The sequence below is a fragment of the Corella eumyota genome, chromosome 5 (genome assembly GCF_963082875.1).
Source record: "Corella eumyota chromosome 5, kaCorEumy4.1, whole genome shotgun sequence".
In the NCBI taxonomy this organism is placed as follows: domain Eukaryota; kingdom Metazoa; phylum Chordata; class Ascidiacea; order Phlebobranchia; family Corellidae; genus Corella; species Corella eumyota.
Window position 1 is genome coordinate 12327828 of NC_137494.1, and position 19139 is coordinate 12346966.

At 25.0% G+C, this 19139-nt stretch overlaps 1 protein-coding gene across 2 annotated transcripts; it reads right to left on the bottom strand.

The window, feature by feature from the left end:
- Positions 1–11041: 11041 nt before the first annotated feature.
- On the bottom strand, positions 11042–19132 carry LOC145752061 (uncharacterized). 2 transcript variants are annotated; one of them, XM_082568257.1, is made up of 16 exons: positions 18932–19132; positions 18404–18558; positions 17916–17947; positions 17653–17785; positions 17204–17310; positions 16315–16547; positions 16107–16177; positions 15605–15741; positions 15300–15402; positions 14761–14941; positions 13639–13710; positions 13248–13392; positions 12569–12674; positions 12307–12467; positions 11777–11872; positions 11042–11676 (listed from the first exon to the last, which is right to left on the bottom strand). In XM_082568257.1, exons 1-16 carry the CDS (start codon positions 19069–19071, stop codon positions 11545–11547), a joined length of 2004 nt encoding a protein of 667 aa, XP_082424383.1. In that variant the 5' UTR covers positions 19072–19132; the 3' UTR covers positions 11042–11544. The 2 variants fall into 2 exon arrangements, with proteins under 2 accessions (XP_082424383.1, XP_082424382.1); XM_082568256.1 differs by having other exon boundaries at positions 17204–17785.
- Positions 19133–19139: the final 7 nt, after the last annotated feature.

Sequence of the window (19139 nt, forward strand, 5' to 3'; positions counted from 1 at the left end):
GTTCAATTACCGTGTTTACATAATATTTTTCGAAAATATTAATATTCATAAAAGTTATAATACTTTTATTAAAAATTTATGAAATCTCAAAACCTAAAATTTTGTATTTTATTAGACGCGCATTGGCCAAACTAACATTCAAGATAAAACATTTCGCGAAAATTTTCAGTAAAACAAAATTTTGAGGTAATTTTTATTTTGGGTTTAATTAGGTCACGTGATATTTTTGGCCAATGATATTGCATACAAATTTTTGGAAAAAAAATTAAAAATTTTAAATCGAAAAATAATTGTTGTGTTAGAGCCGTACAGGTCCAATTACCGTGTTTACAAAATATTTTTGGAAAATATTAATATTTATAAAAGTTTTGAAATTTTTATTAAAAATTTATGAAATCTTAAAACCTAAAATTTTATGTTTTATTAGACGCGCATTGGCCTAACTAACATTCACGATAAAACATTTTGCGAAAATTTTCAGTAAAACAAAAGTTTGAGGTAATTTTTATTTTGGGTTTAATTAGGTCACGTGATATTTTTAGCCAATGATATTGCATACAAATTTTTTTAAAAAAAATTAAAAATTTTAAATCGAAAAATAATTGTTGTGTTAGAACCGCACAGGTCCAATTACCGTGTTTACAAAATATTTTTCGAAAATATTAATATTCATAAAAGTTATGAAACTTTTATTAAAAATTTATGAAATCTCAAAATCTGAAATTTTATATTTAATTAAGCGCGCATTGGCCTAACTAACATTCAAGATAAAACATTTTGCAAAAATTTTGAGTAGAATAAAAGTTTGAGATAATTTTTATTTTGGGTTTAATTAGGTCACGTGATATTTTTGGCCAATGAGATTGCATACAATTTTTTTAAAAAAATTAAAAGTTTTAAATTGAAAAATAATTGTTGTGTTAGAACCGCACAGGTCCAATTACCGTGTTTACAAAATATTTTTCGAAAATATTAATATTTATAAAAGTTATGAAATTTTTATTAAAAATTTATGAAAACTCAAAACCTAAAATTTTGTATTTTATTAGACGCGCATTGGCCTAACTAACATTCAAGATAAAACATTTCGCGAAAATTTTCAGTAAAACAAAAGTTTGAGGTAATTTTTATTTTGGGTTTAATTAGGTCACGTGATATTTTTGGTCAATGATATTGCATACAAATTTAAAAAAAAAAGAAAATTTTTAAATCGAAAAATAATTGTTGTGTTAGAACCGCACAGGTCCAATTACCATGTTTACAAAATATTTTTCGAAAATATTAATATTCATAAAAGTTATGAAACTTTTATTAAATATTTATGAAATCTCAAAATCTGAAATTTTATATTTAATTAGTCGCGCATTGGCCTAACTAACATTCAAGATAAAACATTTCGCAAAAATTTTCAGTAAAACAAAAGTTTGAGGTAATTTTTATTTTGGGTTTAATTAGGTCACGTGATATTTTTGGCCAATGATATTGCATACAAATTTTTTAAAAAAAAATTAAAAATTTTAAATCGAAAAACAATTGTTGTGTTAGAACCGCACAGGTCCAATTACCGTGTTTACAAAATATTTTTTGAAAATATTAATATTTATAAAAGTTTTGAAATTTTAATTAAAAATTTATGAAATCTCAAAACCTAAAATTTTATGTTTTATTAGACGCGCATTGGCCTAACTAACATTCAAGATAAAACATTTTGCAAAAATTTTGAGTAGAATAAAAGTTTGAGATAATTTTTATTTTGGGTTTAATTAGGTCACGTGATATTTTTGGCCAATGAGATTGCATACAATTTTTTTTTAAAAATTAAAAATTTTAAATTGAAAAATAATTGTTGTGTTAGAACCGCACAGGTCCAATTACCGTGTTTACAAAATATTTTTCGAAAATATTAATATTTATAAAAGTTATGAAATTTTTATTAAAAATTTATAAAATCTCAAAACCTAAAATTTTGTATTTTATTAGACGCGCATTGGCCTAACTAACATTCAAGATAAAACATTTCGCGAAAATTTTCAGTAAAACAAAAGTTTGAGGTAATTTTTATTTTGGGTTTAATTAGGTCACGTGATATTTTTGGCCAATGATATTGCATACAAATTTAAAAAAAAAAAAAATTTTTAAATCGAAAAATAATTGTTGTGTTAGAACCGCACAGGTCCAATTACCATGTTTACAAAATATTTTTCGAAAATATTAATATTCATAAAAGTTATGAAACTTTTATTAAAAATTTATGAAATCTCAAAATCTGAAATTTTATATTTAATTAGGCGCGCATTGGCCTAACTAACATTCAAGATAAAACATTTCGCGAAAATTTTCAGTAAAAAAAAAGTTTGAGATAATTTTTATTTTGGGTTTAATTAGGTCACGTGATATTTTTGGCCAATGATATTGCATACAAATTTTTTTTAAAAAAATAACAAATTTTAAATCGAAAAATAATTGTTGTGTTAGAACCGCACAGGTCCAATTACCGTGTTTACAAAATATTTTTCGAAAATATTATTATTCATAAAAGTTATGAAACTTTTATTAAAAATTAGTGAAATCTCAAAACCTAAAATTTTGTATTTTTTTAGACGCGCATTGGCCTAACTAACATTCAAGATAAAACATTTCGCGAAAATTTTCAGTAAAACAAAAGTTTGAGATAATTTTTATTTTGGGTTTAATTAGATCACATGATATTTTTGGCCAATGATATTGCATACAAATTTTTTTTAAAAAATAACAAATTTTAAATCGAAAAATAATTGTTGTGTTAGAACCGCACAGGTCTAATTACCGTGTTTACAAAATATTTTTCGAAAATATTAATATTTATAAAAGTTATGAAATTTTTATTAAAAATTTATAAAATCTCAAAACCTAAAATTTTGTATTTTATTAGACGCGCATTGGCCTAACTAACATTCAAGATAAAACATTTCGCGAAAATTTTCAGTAAAAGAAAAGTTTGAGATAATTTTTATTTTGGGTTTAATTAGGTCACGTGATATTTTTGGCCAATGATATTGCATACAAATTTTTTTTAAAAAAATAACAAATTTTAAATCGAAAAATAATTGTTGTGTTAGAACCGCACAGGTCCAATTACCGTGTTTACAAAATATTTTTCGAAAATATTATTATTCATAAAAGTTATGAAACTTTTATTAAAAATTAGTGAAATCTCAAAACCTAAAATTTTGTGTTTTTTTAGACGCGCATTGGCCTAACTAACATTCAAGATAAAAAATTTCGCAAAAATTTTTAGTAAAACAAAAGTTTGAGGTAATTTTTATTTTGGGTTTAATTAGGTCACATGATATTTTTGGCCAATGATATTGCATACAAATTTTTTGAAAAAATAACAAATTTTAAATCGAAAAATAATTGTTGTGTTAGAATCGCACAGGTCCAATTACCGTGTTTACAAAATATTTTTCGAAAATATTAATATTCATAAAAGTTATGAAACTTTTATTAAAAATTTATGAAATCTCAAAATCTGAAATTTTATATTTAATTAAGCGCGCATTGGCCTAACTAACATTCAAGAAAAAACATTTTGCAAAAATTTTGAGTAGAATAAAAGTTTGAGGTAATTTTTATTTTGGGTTTAATTAGGTCACGTGATATTTTTGGCCAATGATATTGCATACAAATTTTTGGAAAAAAAATTAAAAATTTTAAATCGAAAAATAATTGTTGTGTTAGAGCCGTACAGGTCCAATTACCGTGTTTACAAAATATTTTTTGAAAATATTAATATTTATAAAAGTTTTGAAGTTTTTATTAAAAATTTATGAAATCTCAAAACCTAAAATTTTATGTTTTATTAGACGTGCATTGGCTTAACTAACATTCACGATAAAACATTTCGCGAAAATTTTCAGTAAAACAAAAGTTTGAGGTAATTTTTATTTTGGGTTTAATTAGGTCACGTGATATTTTTAGCCAATGATATTTCATACAAATTTTTTTTTAAAAAATTAAAAATTTTAAATTGAAAAATAATTGTTGTGTTAGAACCGCACAGGTCCAATTACCGTGTTTACAAAATATTTTTCGAAAATATTAATATTCATAAAAGTTATGAAACTTTTATTAAAAATTAATGAAATCTCAAAACCTAAAATTTTGTATTTTTTTAGACGCGCATTGGCCTAACTAACATTCAAGATAAAACATTTCGCAAAAATTTTTAGTAAAACAAAAGTTTGAGGTAATTTTTATTTTGGGTTTAATTAGGCCACGTGATATTTTTAGCCAATGATATTGCATACAAATTTTTTGAAAAAAAATAACAAATTTTAAATCGAAAAATAATTGTTGTTTTAGAACCGCACAGGTCCAATTACTGTGTTTACAAAATATTTTTCGAAAATATTAATATTCATAAAAGTTATAATACTTTTATTAAAAATTTATGAAATCTCAAAACCTAAAATTTTGTATTTTATTAGACGCGCATTGGCCTAACTAACATTCAAGATAAAACATTTCGCAAAAATTTTCAGTAAAACAAAATTTTGAGGTAATTTTTATTTTGGGTTTAATTAGGTCACGTGATATTTTTGGCCAATGATATTGCATACAAATTTTTGAAAAAAAAATTAAAAATTTTAAATCGAAAAATAATTGTTGTGTTAGAGCCGTACAGGTCCAATTACCGTGTTTACAAAATATTTTTTGAAAATATTAATATTTATAAAAGTTTTGAAGTTTTTATTAAAAATTTATGAAATCTCAAAACCTAAAATTTTATGTTTTATTAGACGTGCATTGGCTTAACTAACATTCACGATAAAACATTTCGCGAAAATTTTCAGTAAAACAAAAGTTTGAGGTAATTTTTATTTTGGGTTTAATTAGGTCACGTGATATTTTTAGCCAATGATATTTCATACAAATTTTTTTTAAAAAAATTAAAAATTTTAAATTGAAAAATAATTGTTGTGTTAGAACCGCACAGGTCCAATTACCGTGTTTACAAAATATTTTTCGAAAATATTAATATTTATAAAAGTTATGAAATTTTTATTAAAAATTTATAAAATCTCAAAACCTAAAATTTTGTATTTTATTAGACGCGCATTGGCCTAACTAACATTCAAGATAAAACATTTCGCGAAAATTTTCAGTAAAACAAAAGTTTGAGGTAATTTTTATTTTGGGTTTAATTAGGTCACGTGATATTTTTGGCCAATGATATTGCATACAAATTTAAAAAAAAAAAAAATTTTTAAATCGAAAAATAATTGTTGTGTTAGAACCGCACAGGTCCAATTACCGTGTTTACAAAATATTTTTCGAAAATATTAATATTCATAAAAGTTATGAAACTTTTATTAAAAATTTATGAAATCTCAAAATCTGAAATTTTATATTTAATTAGGCGCGCATTGGCCTAACTAACATTCAAGATAAAACATTTTGCAAAAATTTTGAGTAGAACAAAAGTTTGAGATAATTTTTATTTTGGGTTTAATTAGGTCACGTGATATTTTTAGCCAATGATATTGCATACAAATTTTTTTTTAAAAAATAACAAATTTTAAATCGAAAAATAATTGTTGTGTTAGAACCGCACAGGTCCAATTACCGTGTTTACAAAATATTTTTCGAAAATATTAATATTCATAAAAGTTATGAAACTTTTATTAAAAATTTATGAAATCTCAAAACCTAAAATTTTGTATTTTATTAGACGCGCATTGGGCTAACTAACATTTAAGATAAAACATTTCGCGAAAATTTTCAGTAAAACAAAAGTTTGAGATAATTTTTATTTTGGGTTTAATTAGGTCACATGATATTTTTGGCCAATGATATTGCATACAAATTTTTTGAAAAAAATTAAAAATTTTAAATTGAAAAATAATTGTTGTGTTAGAACCGCACAGGTCCAATTACCGTGTTCACAAAATATTTTTCGAAAATATTAATATTCATAAAAGTTATGAAACTTTTATTAAAAATTAGTGAAATCTCAAAACCTAAAATTTTGTATTTTATTAGACGCGCATTGGCCTAACTAACATTCAAGATAAAAAATTTCGCGAAAATTTTCAGTAAAACAAAAGTTTGAGGTAATTTTTATTTTGGGTTTAATTAGGTCACGTGATATTTTTGGCAAAATAGTTCTAAAAAATTTCAAAATCAATGTCATAAATTTGTCATAACTCTCGGAAATATTAATGTTTGCTAAAAAATTTTTGCAAGCACGGCTGTTAGAACAGTGCGGTTTTATTGGTATAGTTATCATTTGATTTAAAAAAAAAATATTTTTTAAAACTTTTTGACTAGTGTGCTACGTCACGTGATCATATGACCGGCCCTATGTACGCAAAATACAAAAATTTGGTAAGTTGATTATTTTGAGGAGTCTAAGTTGGGAACCAAACCTCGGAACTCAGTACTGAGAGTTGTGGGGCTTTCGCACTGAGCTAACTGCCACGACCTTTCAATGATGCAAAATTGTATACATAGCTTAAGTAAGCACTTGTAATAATAAAAAAAACTAGATTTATTTGATAAATAAAATATGGTTCGAAAATATTTGATTTTTTTTAACATAAATTTTTATAAATAAAAAAAGATATGCATAAACATTAACTAAGAATATTACAAACCTTTGATTTTAATAAACAAACAAGCATTTATATATATAATACAAACAAAAACTAATATTTAACCCAGTTTTAAGTTGGTGATATTGGGATATAAATTATAGTAAATTTTAAATTCTTAAAATTGATTTTTATTAAATAAACAAGCATTTAAATATGATAAATAAACGAAAATTATTTTTCTAATATGTTTTTTAATTACTTATATTATAAAATACATCATACCAAATTTATAATGCTTAAAGTCGAACTTTAATTTTTAATGAACAAACCAGCATTTAAATATAAAAAACAAACAAGAATTATTTTTTAATTTATTTTCGAATTATAAATATTATAAGATAAAACCGACCAAAATTTAAAAACCTAATAACAATCTTTAAATTTAAATAAACCAACACCTATTAATTAGTAATTAGTGACAAAAATTAAATTCGTTTTTGAGTTACTAATATCATGATATACAATTGACAAAAATTTAAAAAATTAATAACAACCTTTAAATTTTAATAAACAAACACCTATTATTAAGTAATTAGTGATAAAAATTAAAATTTTAATTTATTTTTGAGTTAGTAATATCATAATATACAATTGACCAAGATTTAAAAAATTAATAACAACCTTTAAATTTTAATAAACAAACACCTATTAATTAGTAATTAGTGATAATTAAATCTCGTAAATAGAAGGTTTGCGATTCGTTGGGATAATAACAAACATACTAAAAATTTAGAACTTTTAGTTTTAAAGAACAAAAGTTATTGTCTTTCAAAATTCTGACTAGAAAGAATAAAAACAATAACTAGATTTATTTGATAAATAAAATATGGTTCGAAATTATTTGATTATGTTTAGCATAAATTTTTATAAATAAAAAAATATGCTTACACCTTTACTAAGAATTTTACATATCTTTGATTTTTAATAAACAAACAAGCATTTATATATATTATACAAATAAAATTAATTTTTTAACCCAGTTCTATGTTGTTAATATCAAGATATACATTTTACTAAATTTTAAATTCCCAAAATTGATTTTTGATTTTTAATAAATAAACAAGCATTTAAATAAAATAAACAAACAAAAATTATTTTTTAAACATGTATTTTAATTACTAATATCATAAAATACATTATATTAAATTTTAAATGCTTAATATCAAACTTTAATTTTTAACAAACAAGCATTTATATATATTATACAAATAAAATTAATTTTTTAACCCAGTTCTATGTTGTTAATATCAAGAAATACATTTTACTAAATTTTAAATTCCCAAAATTGATTTTTGATTTTTAATAAATAAACAAGCATTTAAATAAAATAAACAAACAAAAATTATTTTTTAAACATGTATTTTAATTACTAATATCATAAAATACATTATATTAAATTTTAAATGCTTAATATCAAACTTTAATTTTTAATAAACAAACAAGAATTTAAATATAATAAACAAACAAAAATCAAATTTTTAATCCATTTTCGAGTTACTAATATTATGATATATAACTGACCAAAATTTGAAAACTTAATAATGATCTCTAAATTTTAATAAACAAACACCTATTAATTACTAATTAATAATATTTAAACTATCAAAATAGGAGGATTGAAACACAATATGATAATAAACAACATACTAAAATTTTTAAAATTAATATACACAAAATCAAAAGTTATTCGATTTCAAAATTCGGATTAGTAAGAATAAAAATAAAAATAAATATACGGACAATAACAATATGTTTCGAAATCTAAGATTTCGAACCATAATAATAATAAATACACTGACAATAACAATATGTTTCGAAATTTAAGATTTCGAACCATAATTACATTCTATCACCACCCCAAAAACGATTAAAAAAAACTTTATAATAAACCTAATCTTTTACTTAAAAATAAAAATTAAATAAATATTTTTAAATAAATACGTTAAATAAATATTTTCTTCTTGTGTTGTTGTTTTAATGTTGAAAGATGCTTTGGGTAATTAGTAAAAAAAAACGTGCGTTTGTCATATTTAATTGCTTGTTTATTTAATAGAAATTGAAAATCATTTTAAGACATTTTAAGTTTGGTGTAATTAATGTATATCCTGATAGCAACAATTTGAAAAAAGTAATCTATTAAATTGAATTACGTGTTTACAAAATATTATTTAAAAATATTAATATTCATAAAAGTTATGAAACTTTTACTAAAAATTGATAAAATCTCGAAACCTAACATTTTATATTTTATTAGAACAAAAGTTTGGGCTAATTTATATTTTTGGATTAATTAGGTCACGTTACATTTTTGGCCAATGATATTGCATACAAATTTTTTTTTAAAAAGTAAACAATTTTAAATCGAAAAATAATTGTTTTGTTAGAACTGCACAGGAAAGTAAACAATTTTAAATGTATTATTTAATGTTAACTTTTTAAAAAGGAAACAATTTTAAATCGAAAAATAATTGTTTTGTTAGAACTGCACAGGTTCAATTAACGTGTTTACAAAATATTTTGCGAAAATAATAATATTTATTAAAGTTATAACAGTTTAAAAAAAAAATTGATCAAATCTCAAAATTTAAAATATTTTATTAGATGCGCATTGGCCTAACAAATATTTTTTAAAAAAATCGCTAAATATTTCAGTAGAACAAAAGTTTGAGCTAATTTTTATTATGTATGTTATTGGGTTAGGTTATGTCATTTGGCTTTGTAATTAATTATATTTTCGTTTGATTGATAAAAAGAGTTAGAAATATGATATTAAGATATTGTAATCACATTCTTGACAATTTCAGTCTTTTGATTTTATTGAAACAAAGTTAAAAACCATAAACTTTAAGCTTAATATTGTTGTTAATTATAATTTTTTTTTGTTTTAATTTTTTTTTTAAATAACGCAGTTACAATAATGTAAAGCTTAATTATCCACCAACATGGCTTGAAAGTTAATACCCTCGTCTTTTGATCAAACTTCCTGAGTTCGAATCCCGATTAGAACGATATTATTTTTATTGGCCTAATTAACATTCAAGATTAAAAATTTTGCAAAAATAATTAGTAAAAAAAATTTGAGCCAACTTTTATTTGGGGTTTAATTAGGTCACGTGATATTTTTGGTCAATGCTGTTGCATATAATTTTTTGGAAAAAAATTAAAAATTTTAAATCGAAAAATAATTGTTTTGTTGAAACCGCACTGGTCCAATTCACGTGTTTACAAAATATTTTTTAAAAATATTAATATTTATAAAAGTTATGACATTTTTATTAAAAATTGATGAAATCTTAAAACCTGAAATTTTATATTTTATTAGACACGCATTGGCCTAACTAACATTCAAGATATGGTAAAAAGGCGTTATTGTTTTCCAAAAACCCAAACCCATTACATTTTGTAATATAGTTTATTGTCCTACCTAATTCAAATTAATTCTACAAAATTATTGCGCACCACAAATAGTAATTTATTAATTCATAAGATCTAATGGCAACGGTCCAAATATCTGTGGCCCCCCCGCGACAATTCCTATTATTGTCTTACGACTTTAGCTTACATTTTTGCGAAATGTTTTATCTTGAATGTTAGTTAGACAAATGCCCGTCAAAAATTTATTAAAATTTAATGAAATCTCAAAACTCGTATTGACCTTACCAACATTCAAGATAAAACATTTCGCAAAAATTTTCAGTAAAAATTAGTTTGAGCTAATTTATATTTTTGGTTTAAATAGATTACGTGACATTTTTGCCCTTTGATCTTATATATTACTAAATTACTATTTGTGGTGCGCAATAATTTTGTAGAATAAATTTGAATTAAGTAAGACACTAAAGTAAATTGATGAAATCTCAAAACTTAAAATTTTATATTTTATCAGACTCGCATTGGCCTAACTAACATTCAAGATAAAACATTTCGCAAAAATTTTCAGTAGGACAAAAATTATAGCTAATTTATATTTTTGGTTTAATTAGGTCACGTGACATTTTTGGCTAATGAAGTTGCATACAAATTTAAAAAAAATTTAAATCCAAAAACAATTGTTTTGTTAAAATTGTACAGGTCCAATTAACGTATTTACGAAATATTTTTTTTAATATTAATAAAGGTTATTATACTTTTATTAAAATTTAATAAAATCTTAAAACCTAAAATTTTATTACACGCATATTGGCCTAACTAACATTCAAAATAAAACATTTCGCAAAAATTTTCAGGAGAACGAAAAACAATTGTTTTGTTAGAACTGTTTTTGTTACTTTATTCTGGTGTTCGGTAAGAAATATTACGTTAGTCCTTTATTATATATATTACATTAGTCCTCATTAAAGATATTACCTTAGTCCTTTATTGTAGATATTACATTAGTTCTTTAAACAACTATATTGTATATGTACAATTGTATTTTCAATATAAATGCTTTTAATTTTTGTACACAATTAATTAAGCACCAATAATATATGAAAATTTATAAAACAATGTCAAATTATTTGTTTAAAACGGGTTATTCAATTGTACCTTAAAACTGCCAAACTGAGAACGAAAATTAAATGTATTGTCAAATATTTACAAAAACTAATATATTAAACATAAGTGCATACTAAAACGCACTGGAAACTTTAATTAATAAAACGTAAAAATTTATACAATAATAAAATATTTGAACTAAAAATATGTGTAAAATAGGTAATAGTTTTTTCAGAACTTGAGGTCACAAGTTTAAAGACCGCTGCTGTTGGTATGGCAAATGTATGTTATTCTTATTGGTTGTTTATGACATCAATATTAAATTCTGGCTAATTTTTGCCAAAAAAAAAATAAATTTATGTTATGTCGAAATCCATGTTTATTGGGTGGCGTCCGTTTAGTAGAACAAAATTTTCTAGTCTGAAAATTTTTAATTTTCATATCGTGAATTTTTTGAGGCACCCCATTTTTCAGCAAGTCCAAGTGAGATTGGATATTTTTGTGTTTTCATTTTCTTCTCTCCATTTAAAATATATATGAGTCGAACAGGAATTTCTAAAGTCTAAAAAAAAAAAAAAATTTAATAAACAATAAATTTTTTTGGCATAAAAAATTACATGAAAAATACTAAAAAATAAGTTTTTAATTTTTTTATATTTCACCTTTAGAATTTGCAGATTTGTTATTTCAATATGGGTAGAAAAATCTGGGTTATATCCCTCTAAATGTTCTAAAATTTTCAGTTTTAGACCCTTTTCCTTAAAATAATTTTGAAAAACTTGTTATTAAAATGTAGAAATTTCTTTTTTAAGTATAATTAATTCTTAATAAAAAAAAAATTCAAGTTTTAATAAAAATAGTAATACAAAAAAAATGATGTCAGAAATTAAAATATTAAAATAAAAATTTACTAAACTTTTTTTTAAAGTCATGGTTAAAACATATATTTATTATATCATTATCCTCAATACACCATTACTTTATTAACAGTTAAAATTGCTACGCCATTGGTGCATTTAATTAACACAAACAGTCTGGTAAAAGGTTTCAGGTTCAAGCCACACCAAGGCCACACTATTTAAATCCAGCACTTACAGATAGCTTAAAACATGTTACAACAGCACACTCTTTCCCAATAAAAAAATAAAACCCACCACCTTATGGTGATAGTAAAAAAACATAAAAAATTTACCCTCAGTTCTTTAGACTTGATGTAAACTTCGCATCCCTCACTAGCAGTCCCTGAATCGTTAAGCTGAACAATGGCACTTACAACGTTGGTTAGAACCGGTTTCACAATAAGTTGAGCATAGGCTTTGCATGCAGTGAATTCAAAGGCAACACTATTGTAAACTAAAATAAAAAAAATAATTTATAAAAAAAAAATAAAAATTTTCTAGAAATTTTTTAAACTTAGCCAAGTACCCTCAGAGTAAACTTGGCATATCCCTAACCTGTAAGTTTTTTATAATCTTCTGTCAGTTGGGCATAATTGGGGCCAGGTTGTAAGTGGTTGCATAAAGACCGATTCTCAGGCATCAGATTCCTTATTTCGCATAACTAAAAAACAGGAAAAAAATTTTATTTTAAAAAATTCGACAAAAAAATTTTGTATTTTGTAATGAATAAACTAGAAACACACCAAAAACAAACAAACAAAAAAAAGCAAATTGTTAAAAATGTAAATAGTTAAATGTACACACATTTCTTTCTATAATATGTTCCACCATTTTTAGTTAATTACAATTTATTAGATAAAAAAGTTTTTAAAGAAATATTAATTTATTTTTAGGTATCCCACATGTAAAGAGGTTAACTTCATGACATAAACATAGAGAAATATCAGTTACCCCAACCCAGTCTTAATTCATCTTTGGCAGTTTAGGTTGTTTTTTTTATATTTTTCCGATAATCATGCTGCTAATTTAGTATTGACTTGGCAGGATTTCAAAGCCCCTTCTAAACTACAGTAAAAGGGATTTGAGGGTTAAACCCAAGAAAACCCTATTTTGACCACTACAATGTCTTACACTGGCAACTTGAGACTGAGTCGGAGTTACTGATGTTACCCCATGTTTAGATCGTGAAGTTGATCTTTTCACATCACGGATAAATTATTATATAAAAAATAACCTGTATGGAAAAATGTTGTTTTTTTATGTCTTCTTGTGTTTCTTCTAACATATGAGTAACTCTTATTGGTTTGCTCAAATATTTGCTTAAAGATGCAGCAAAAATTCCCATATCGTTGTTCTCATAAGCAAAGCTATTCTCATTTCTACGACAAAAATTGCAAAATGTATAAATAAAATTGAAGAAACATAAATTAAGAAAAAATTTAAAAAAAATAATTTATTTAAAATATATATATAACCTTTTTCTAATTATTTTTAATATGGAAAATTAAAATAATTTATTTTAAAACATGCTATTTTTTATTAATTTAAAAGCGTATTCTTAATTTATTAAATTTTTATTAAAACAAATTCATTTACAAAAGAAAATTTAAAACTTAAGATCTCACGTTGAAAAACATAGAACCACGTTGTCGGTAAAAGAAGCATTTGAAAAAGAAAAATCTTTGTCTTTTGTATTTCTAAACAATCAAAATTAAATTATTTAAAATGAACCAAAAATTTGATTATTTAACTTCAAAAATCTACTTGGCCACTGTTTAAAAATTTCAACTAGAGATGGGCCAATCGAATCCGAGTACTCGGCCCGAGTATTAAGAATATTTTAATACTCATGCTCGTTGAGCATTTTCTAGTACTCAGACGCCGAGTAATAATTTGTCTTTGTCGTTTAAGATCGTATACGATTTACTAAACATAAAAAAACACGAGGTTTGCCTTTTTCTAACAATTTATAATATATACATTTAAATGACGTCATAACCGAGTACTCGGACTCGGCCGAGTATTGCGACAAAATACTCGGGTTCGTCGAATGCAAAATACTCATACCTAATTTTAACTTTAGACATAGAGTAACATTTATTAACCTGATCCAGTTATGAGTTGCCTTTAACAGTTTGGGGTAATATTAAACATATTTTTCTAATAATTAACTGCCAATTAGTTTTTGGCTTGACAGAAGTATGCAAAGTTAAAACACCTTACTTAAGGATGGTGATTAAGCTACAGCATAAAAGCAGTAGGAATCGAACAAAAGACTCCATGTAGTAAATCTACAACTTTAGGTTAGTATAGATCTTACTCAAGAGCTTAAAGAGATGGTTCGGTCGCAGAGTTTCTTTTTTAATTATTTTGGAATTTTTTTTTTCTGCAAAAATTTTTTAAAAAAGTACAACAAACGGCTCAGAAAGGGAAAAATAAGAATATTTTTCTATGTCTGCCAGCGTATAAACTTACGACGACGATGACGTTGTGCGTCACGTGACTCGCGAGCATGGGGACTTTCCCTATTTACAACATTTTAACTGCCAATCCCGATATCTCAAAAACTACTTGACCAATTTTTAAAATAATGGTATCCTTGTGCAAGTTGGAAAAATTCTAACATAATTAAAAAAAAACTCTACGACCGAACCATCTCTTTAAAGTGTATCATTCAGTGACTTTTCGATCATTTCAGCCATTTAAAGTTGCGCCTCCCCCAAAAAAACTTTACAGTAAAAACTTACTTTTTACGACACATGTCTAACATGATCAGCAGCAAATCTGGGTTTCTGTCTCTTTGAAAAATTTGTAATTCCCTTTTTGCGTCAATGCAGTCTTTTACAGGAAACCCGACCCCTGCATCTACTGGAACCAAATAGAATTGATTCCCGTTTTGAAAACCATGTCCAGCAAAGTAAAAAACACCTAAAAAGTTGTTTTAAAAAGATTTTTGGATAACTTTGTGCGTTAAAATTCTGCTTTAAAATTCTAGAAAATACTTGGGCCCAAAAAATAAGAAAAAGAATTAGCAAAAACCATGAAGTATGAGAAATATTTGGCGGGGACCGTTAATTACAAGTAAAAATAGAGTATTATTGTAAACTCTATGAGAGAATTAGCTAAGACTCTAACCTACGAGAAAGAAACGTCTAAGTGATCTTAGTTTTTAAAGTATTTTTCAACTACAAACTAAATTTTAATTATTCTAAACATTTTAAAATTATATACTAAAATTTTATTTTTATGCCTGTAAGATGAATGTTTTAAAATAAATTGAACTTACAGTAACATCCTTTTTCAACAAAGTCCTTGAACAGTTGAAAGGCGTGATGCATTTCAAAAAAAGTCAAATTTATGAGGGAAAAAACTTTAAATTTCAAATCCACCTAAATAAAACAAGTTCAAATTAAAAATAAATATCAACCACAACATTTACACAAAATAATACCAAAGTAGCAATATAAAATAGCCCAATATATGGTGCTTAACTACATGAAAGCAGTGGGAATTGAACCCAAGACCCCATGTAGTAAAGCATAGTGTCCCAATTGCTACACCAATCCAAAACATAAACGTAATTTCACATACTTGCAGTATTTTTGCTAATTTTTTTACATCATTAACAGCTGCTGGTAGAGGGTGAATATTATGGTATTCACTGTTTCCTATTATAAGAGCTACTTTGTCTGTTGCATAATACTCTAATGCACTTAGTTCTTTGGGTACTGAAAATATAAAACAAATAAAAAAATTTTTTAAATTTCGTAGATTTCAAAAAGTGTAAAAATTTCAATTTTTAAGATATTGGATTATTTTTAATAGTACGATATAAAATTATTGTCGCTTGTTATTTTATACATTTACTTTGTTTAGTTTATTTTAAATTTTATAACCATATAAAGTTTACGAAATTAACAAAATTTCTAAAAATCTTTTTTTTTTAATAAAATGAATTTTATAGGCTCAACCTAAAAAAAATTAAAATAAGTTTTTTTTTAAACAAAGTTTGTAAAGTTTTGTTTAAATAAAAAAAAAATTTATAGAATTTAAAAAAAAAATAAAAGTAATAAAAATCAAGTGTTTAACTTACCAATGCTGACATAAACTTTATTTGATTCAATTTTTTGGTTTTCATTTTCTGACACAACACAGTAGTAGAGTCTAAAAAATATCAAAACAATAAAAAAAATGTTGGCTTCACAAAATATAAAAAATGGTAATTTTAAGTCAAAAACCAAAAGCTATTTAAAAATTTTTAAGAGGATAAATAAAAAAAGTGTTTACTATTTAGTACTTACCCTTGATCTTGGGTTCCAATTTCATTCATAAATTTGTCGTTGTCTAAAACTTTACTAATTGGGCTTGATACCGTTCTAATCATGCCGTTGACCATTTCTGTGTCCTCTTTAAACCACTGATACATTAGTTGGGTATTTTGGTTCTCTCTTAGCCTAGCATTGCAAGTCAGGGTTAGAATGTCACCTTCTGTCAGGCAACAGTTTTTAGGTTGGGTTGTAATGATTATTTCACCCTGAAACAAATAAAAAGATGACATGTCAAATTTAAAAAAATGGTAACATTGTCCCCTTTGGACTAAAAGACTACGAAAATAATAAACAGGCAAAATGCAGTGGTAAAGGCATTGACATCACCACAAGATTCTGGGTTTAATTTCTACTGCTTTTTTATATGTCTTTATCTTCTATGTGGAAAGGTTGACTTTATGACCCAAACATAAAAAAACATAAGTAACCCCAACCCAGTCTTGAGTTGCCTTTGGCAGTTTAAAATATTATAGAATATAATTGCATGATAATTTTTTTTTTTTAAATTTTTTAAAAAAAATTTTTGATTAAAAATTGGCTTAGCAGAAGTTTAAACCGTTTATAGTGCCTTACTTAAGGAGCTAAATTATGAGAGCAGTCAGGAATCAAACCCAAGACTCCATGTAGTGTAGCAAGTGTTTTGACCACTACACTACGCTGCTGCTACAATTTTCGTCAGAGAAGACCTAGAAACATTGACTGCCCTATCCAAACAAATTGCCAATTTAATTAATTGAACAAAAATATCAAGTCAATAATTTTTTCTTGTAATTTTAAACAAAATCAAAATAATAAAGCTAAGACAAATTATGATTAGCTAAGATAACAAAAATATTACCTATACATTAAAATATTAGCTTACCAGGTTTTGATCAATAGAAACCTGCTGAGATAGACTAGTCATTGGTCTAGAATAAGTTTGAGAGTTGTTTGGGTGGCTTTGAGTATGGACTTGAGCTGTAGTTTGACCTTGATAACAATTAGGGTTATTGGTAAGTGAGTTATTATAAACCCCATTTTGTTGGGTATTTTGCAAACCATTCTGTTGGCCAATATGTTGTTTAGTTTGGCTGTTGAAATGCGTTTCCTTTATTTTTTGGGAAAAAGAAGAATTTTCATTTATTGCCAAATTATTAAATGGAAAAAGTTGCTGATATTGCAAGCCATTTGTTTGGATCATATCAGTATTCATTTCATGCCTGATAGGTGGGTAGTTTTGTAAGTTATTTGGGTTAGGGGTAGGATAAGGGTGAATTTCACGCTGATATGGTTGCGGATTTTGTACCACTTGTGGGTTATAGTTGACCTTACCCAGTATGGGTTGAGTGTAATTATTAGAAAAATTTTGAGTATTTGGGTTTTGAAATTCGGGAGGGAATGCTTGGTTGAAATAACTTGAATTGTTTGGATTAGAAATTGGTTGTCTAGAAGATTCTGGGCTTTGCTAAATAGATTTAAACAACTACAATAAATACACAAATTTATTATTGATTTTTAAATAACAAAGCTTTTTTTGTAAAAAAAAAAAAAAAAATTTTTTCGTGTTATTATTTAATAACTTCTTTAAAACTTACTGTTTTGAAGTTGTAGTTAAAAATGTGGTGATCTGTAAAACAATTTTATTTTAGTTCAATGTTAAAACACTGTTTGATACACCTTTAACAAAACCAGTTAAAAAACTGTAAAAATCATCATTTTAAAAGTCAAACAATATTTCAAAATGACAGAAAAAAAAACAAAAATGTGAATATTATTTATTCTTAAAAGGAATTTTTTTTAAAAAGGTTGACCTTACAACCTAAACAGAGAGTAACACCAGTTACCCCAAAACAGTTTTGAGTTGCCTTTGGCAGTTTTGGATATTATTGATTATAATAGCCCAATAATTGAACTGCTGATTAGGTGCTGGCTCAGCAGAAGTTCATACCTGTTTATAGCACCTTACTCAAGGCCGCTACAGCTTGAGAGCAGTGAAGATTGAACCCACGACCTCATGGTGGTGTAGCAAATGTTTTTACCACTACACCACGCTGCCAGTTTAATATTATTTAAAATTACTTACAATTCTTAATGGCCTTGCTCAAAGCATTAGTGGTACAATCACATGGTAAAAGACTTAAATAGTGGTACAGAAAACCTATCGTCTGTCCTTTCGCTGCAATATTTTTCAACAAATTTTGGGAGTCTTGTTTTTTGAAATTTTCGTATTCCTCAAAACTAAAATAAAACATTTTTTTGGTTACTAGATCTTAACTTTTTCATTTAAATATTGAATAAAAAAGCCTTCAAACGTATATGATAATTAAAAAATGATAAACAATATAAAAAAAAATTTTGAAATATTTCTAAATTAATTAAATGTAATTCCTTTAAACATAAAATAAATGCTATTTTTTTTATGATGGCACTTAGTGTACAATATGTAAATGTATGTATGATTAATTTGTAATCTAAAAAATAAAAAAAAATGTTGTTTGTGGTGTGTGGGTAAATTATTGCAAACAAATATTAGTTGAGAGTTGCGACCATATTATAACAATTAGAATGCCAACTGTAAAAAGGGCCATCAACTAGTTTAAAAAAATATTACCTGAATAAAGGGCAATTATTTTGTTGTAGCAAATTAATCAGAGCTTTAAAACTACACGGAGTTTTTTCATCTAGTAAAATACAGACATCTTTGAGGGCAATATCCGGAACAACATTTAGCGAAAAGTCGGTAAAATCCATTTTAAACTAAGTACAATAATCTAAAATGTAAAAATTTTATTTTTTACTATAACATTAGATGTTTTATA

Coding starts and splice junctions, on each gene's coding strand:
- LOC145752061 (XM_082568256.1), bottom strand. CDS start 19,071: ATGGATTTTACCGACTTTTCGCTAAATGTTGTTCCGGATATTGCCCTC. Junction 17,786..17,915: donor TTAACTACAACTTCAAAACA/GTAAGTTTTAAA, acceptor AAATCTATTTAG/CAAAGCCCAGAATCTTCTAG. Junction 11,873..12,306: donor TCAAGTCTAAAGAACTGAGG/GTAAATTTTTTA, acceptor AATTATTTTAAG/GAAAAGGGTCTAAAACTGAA.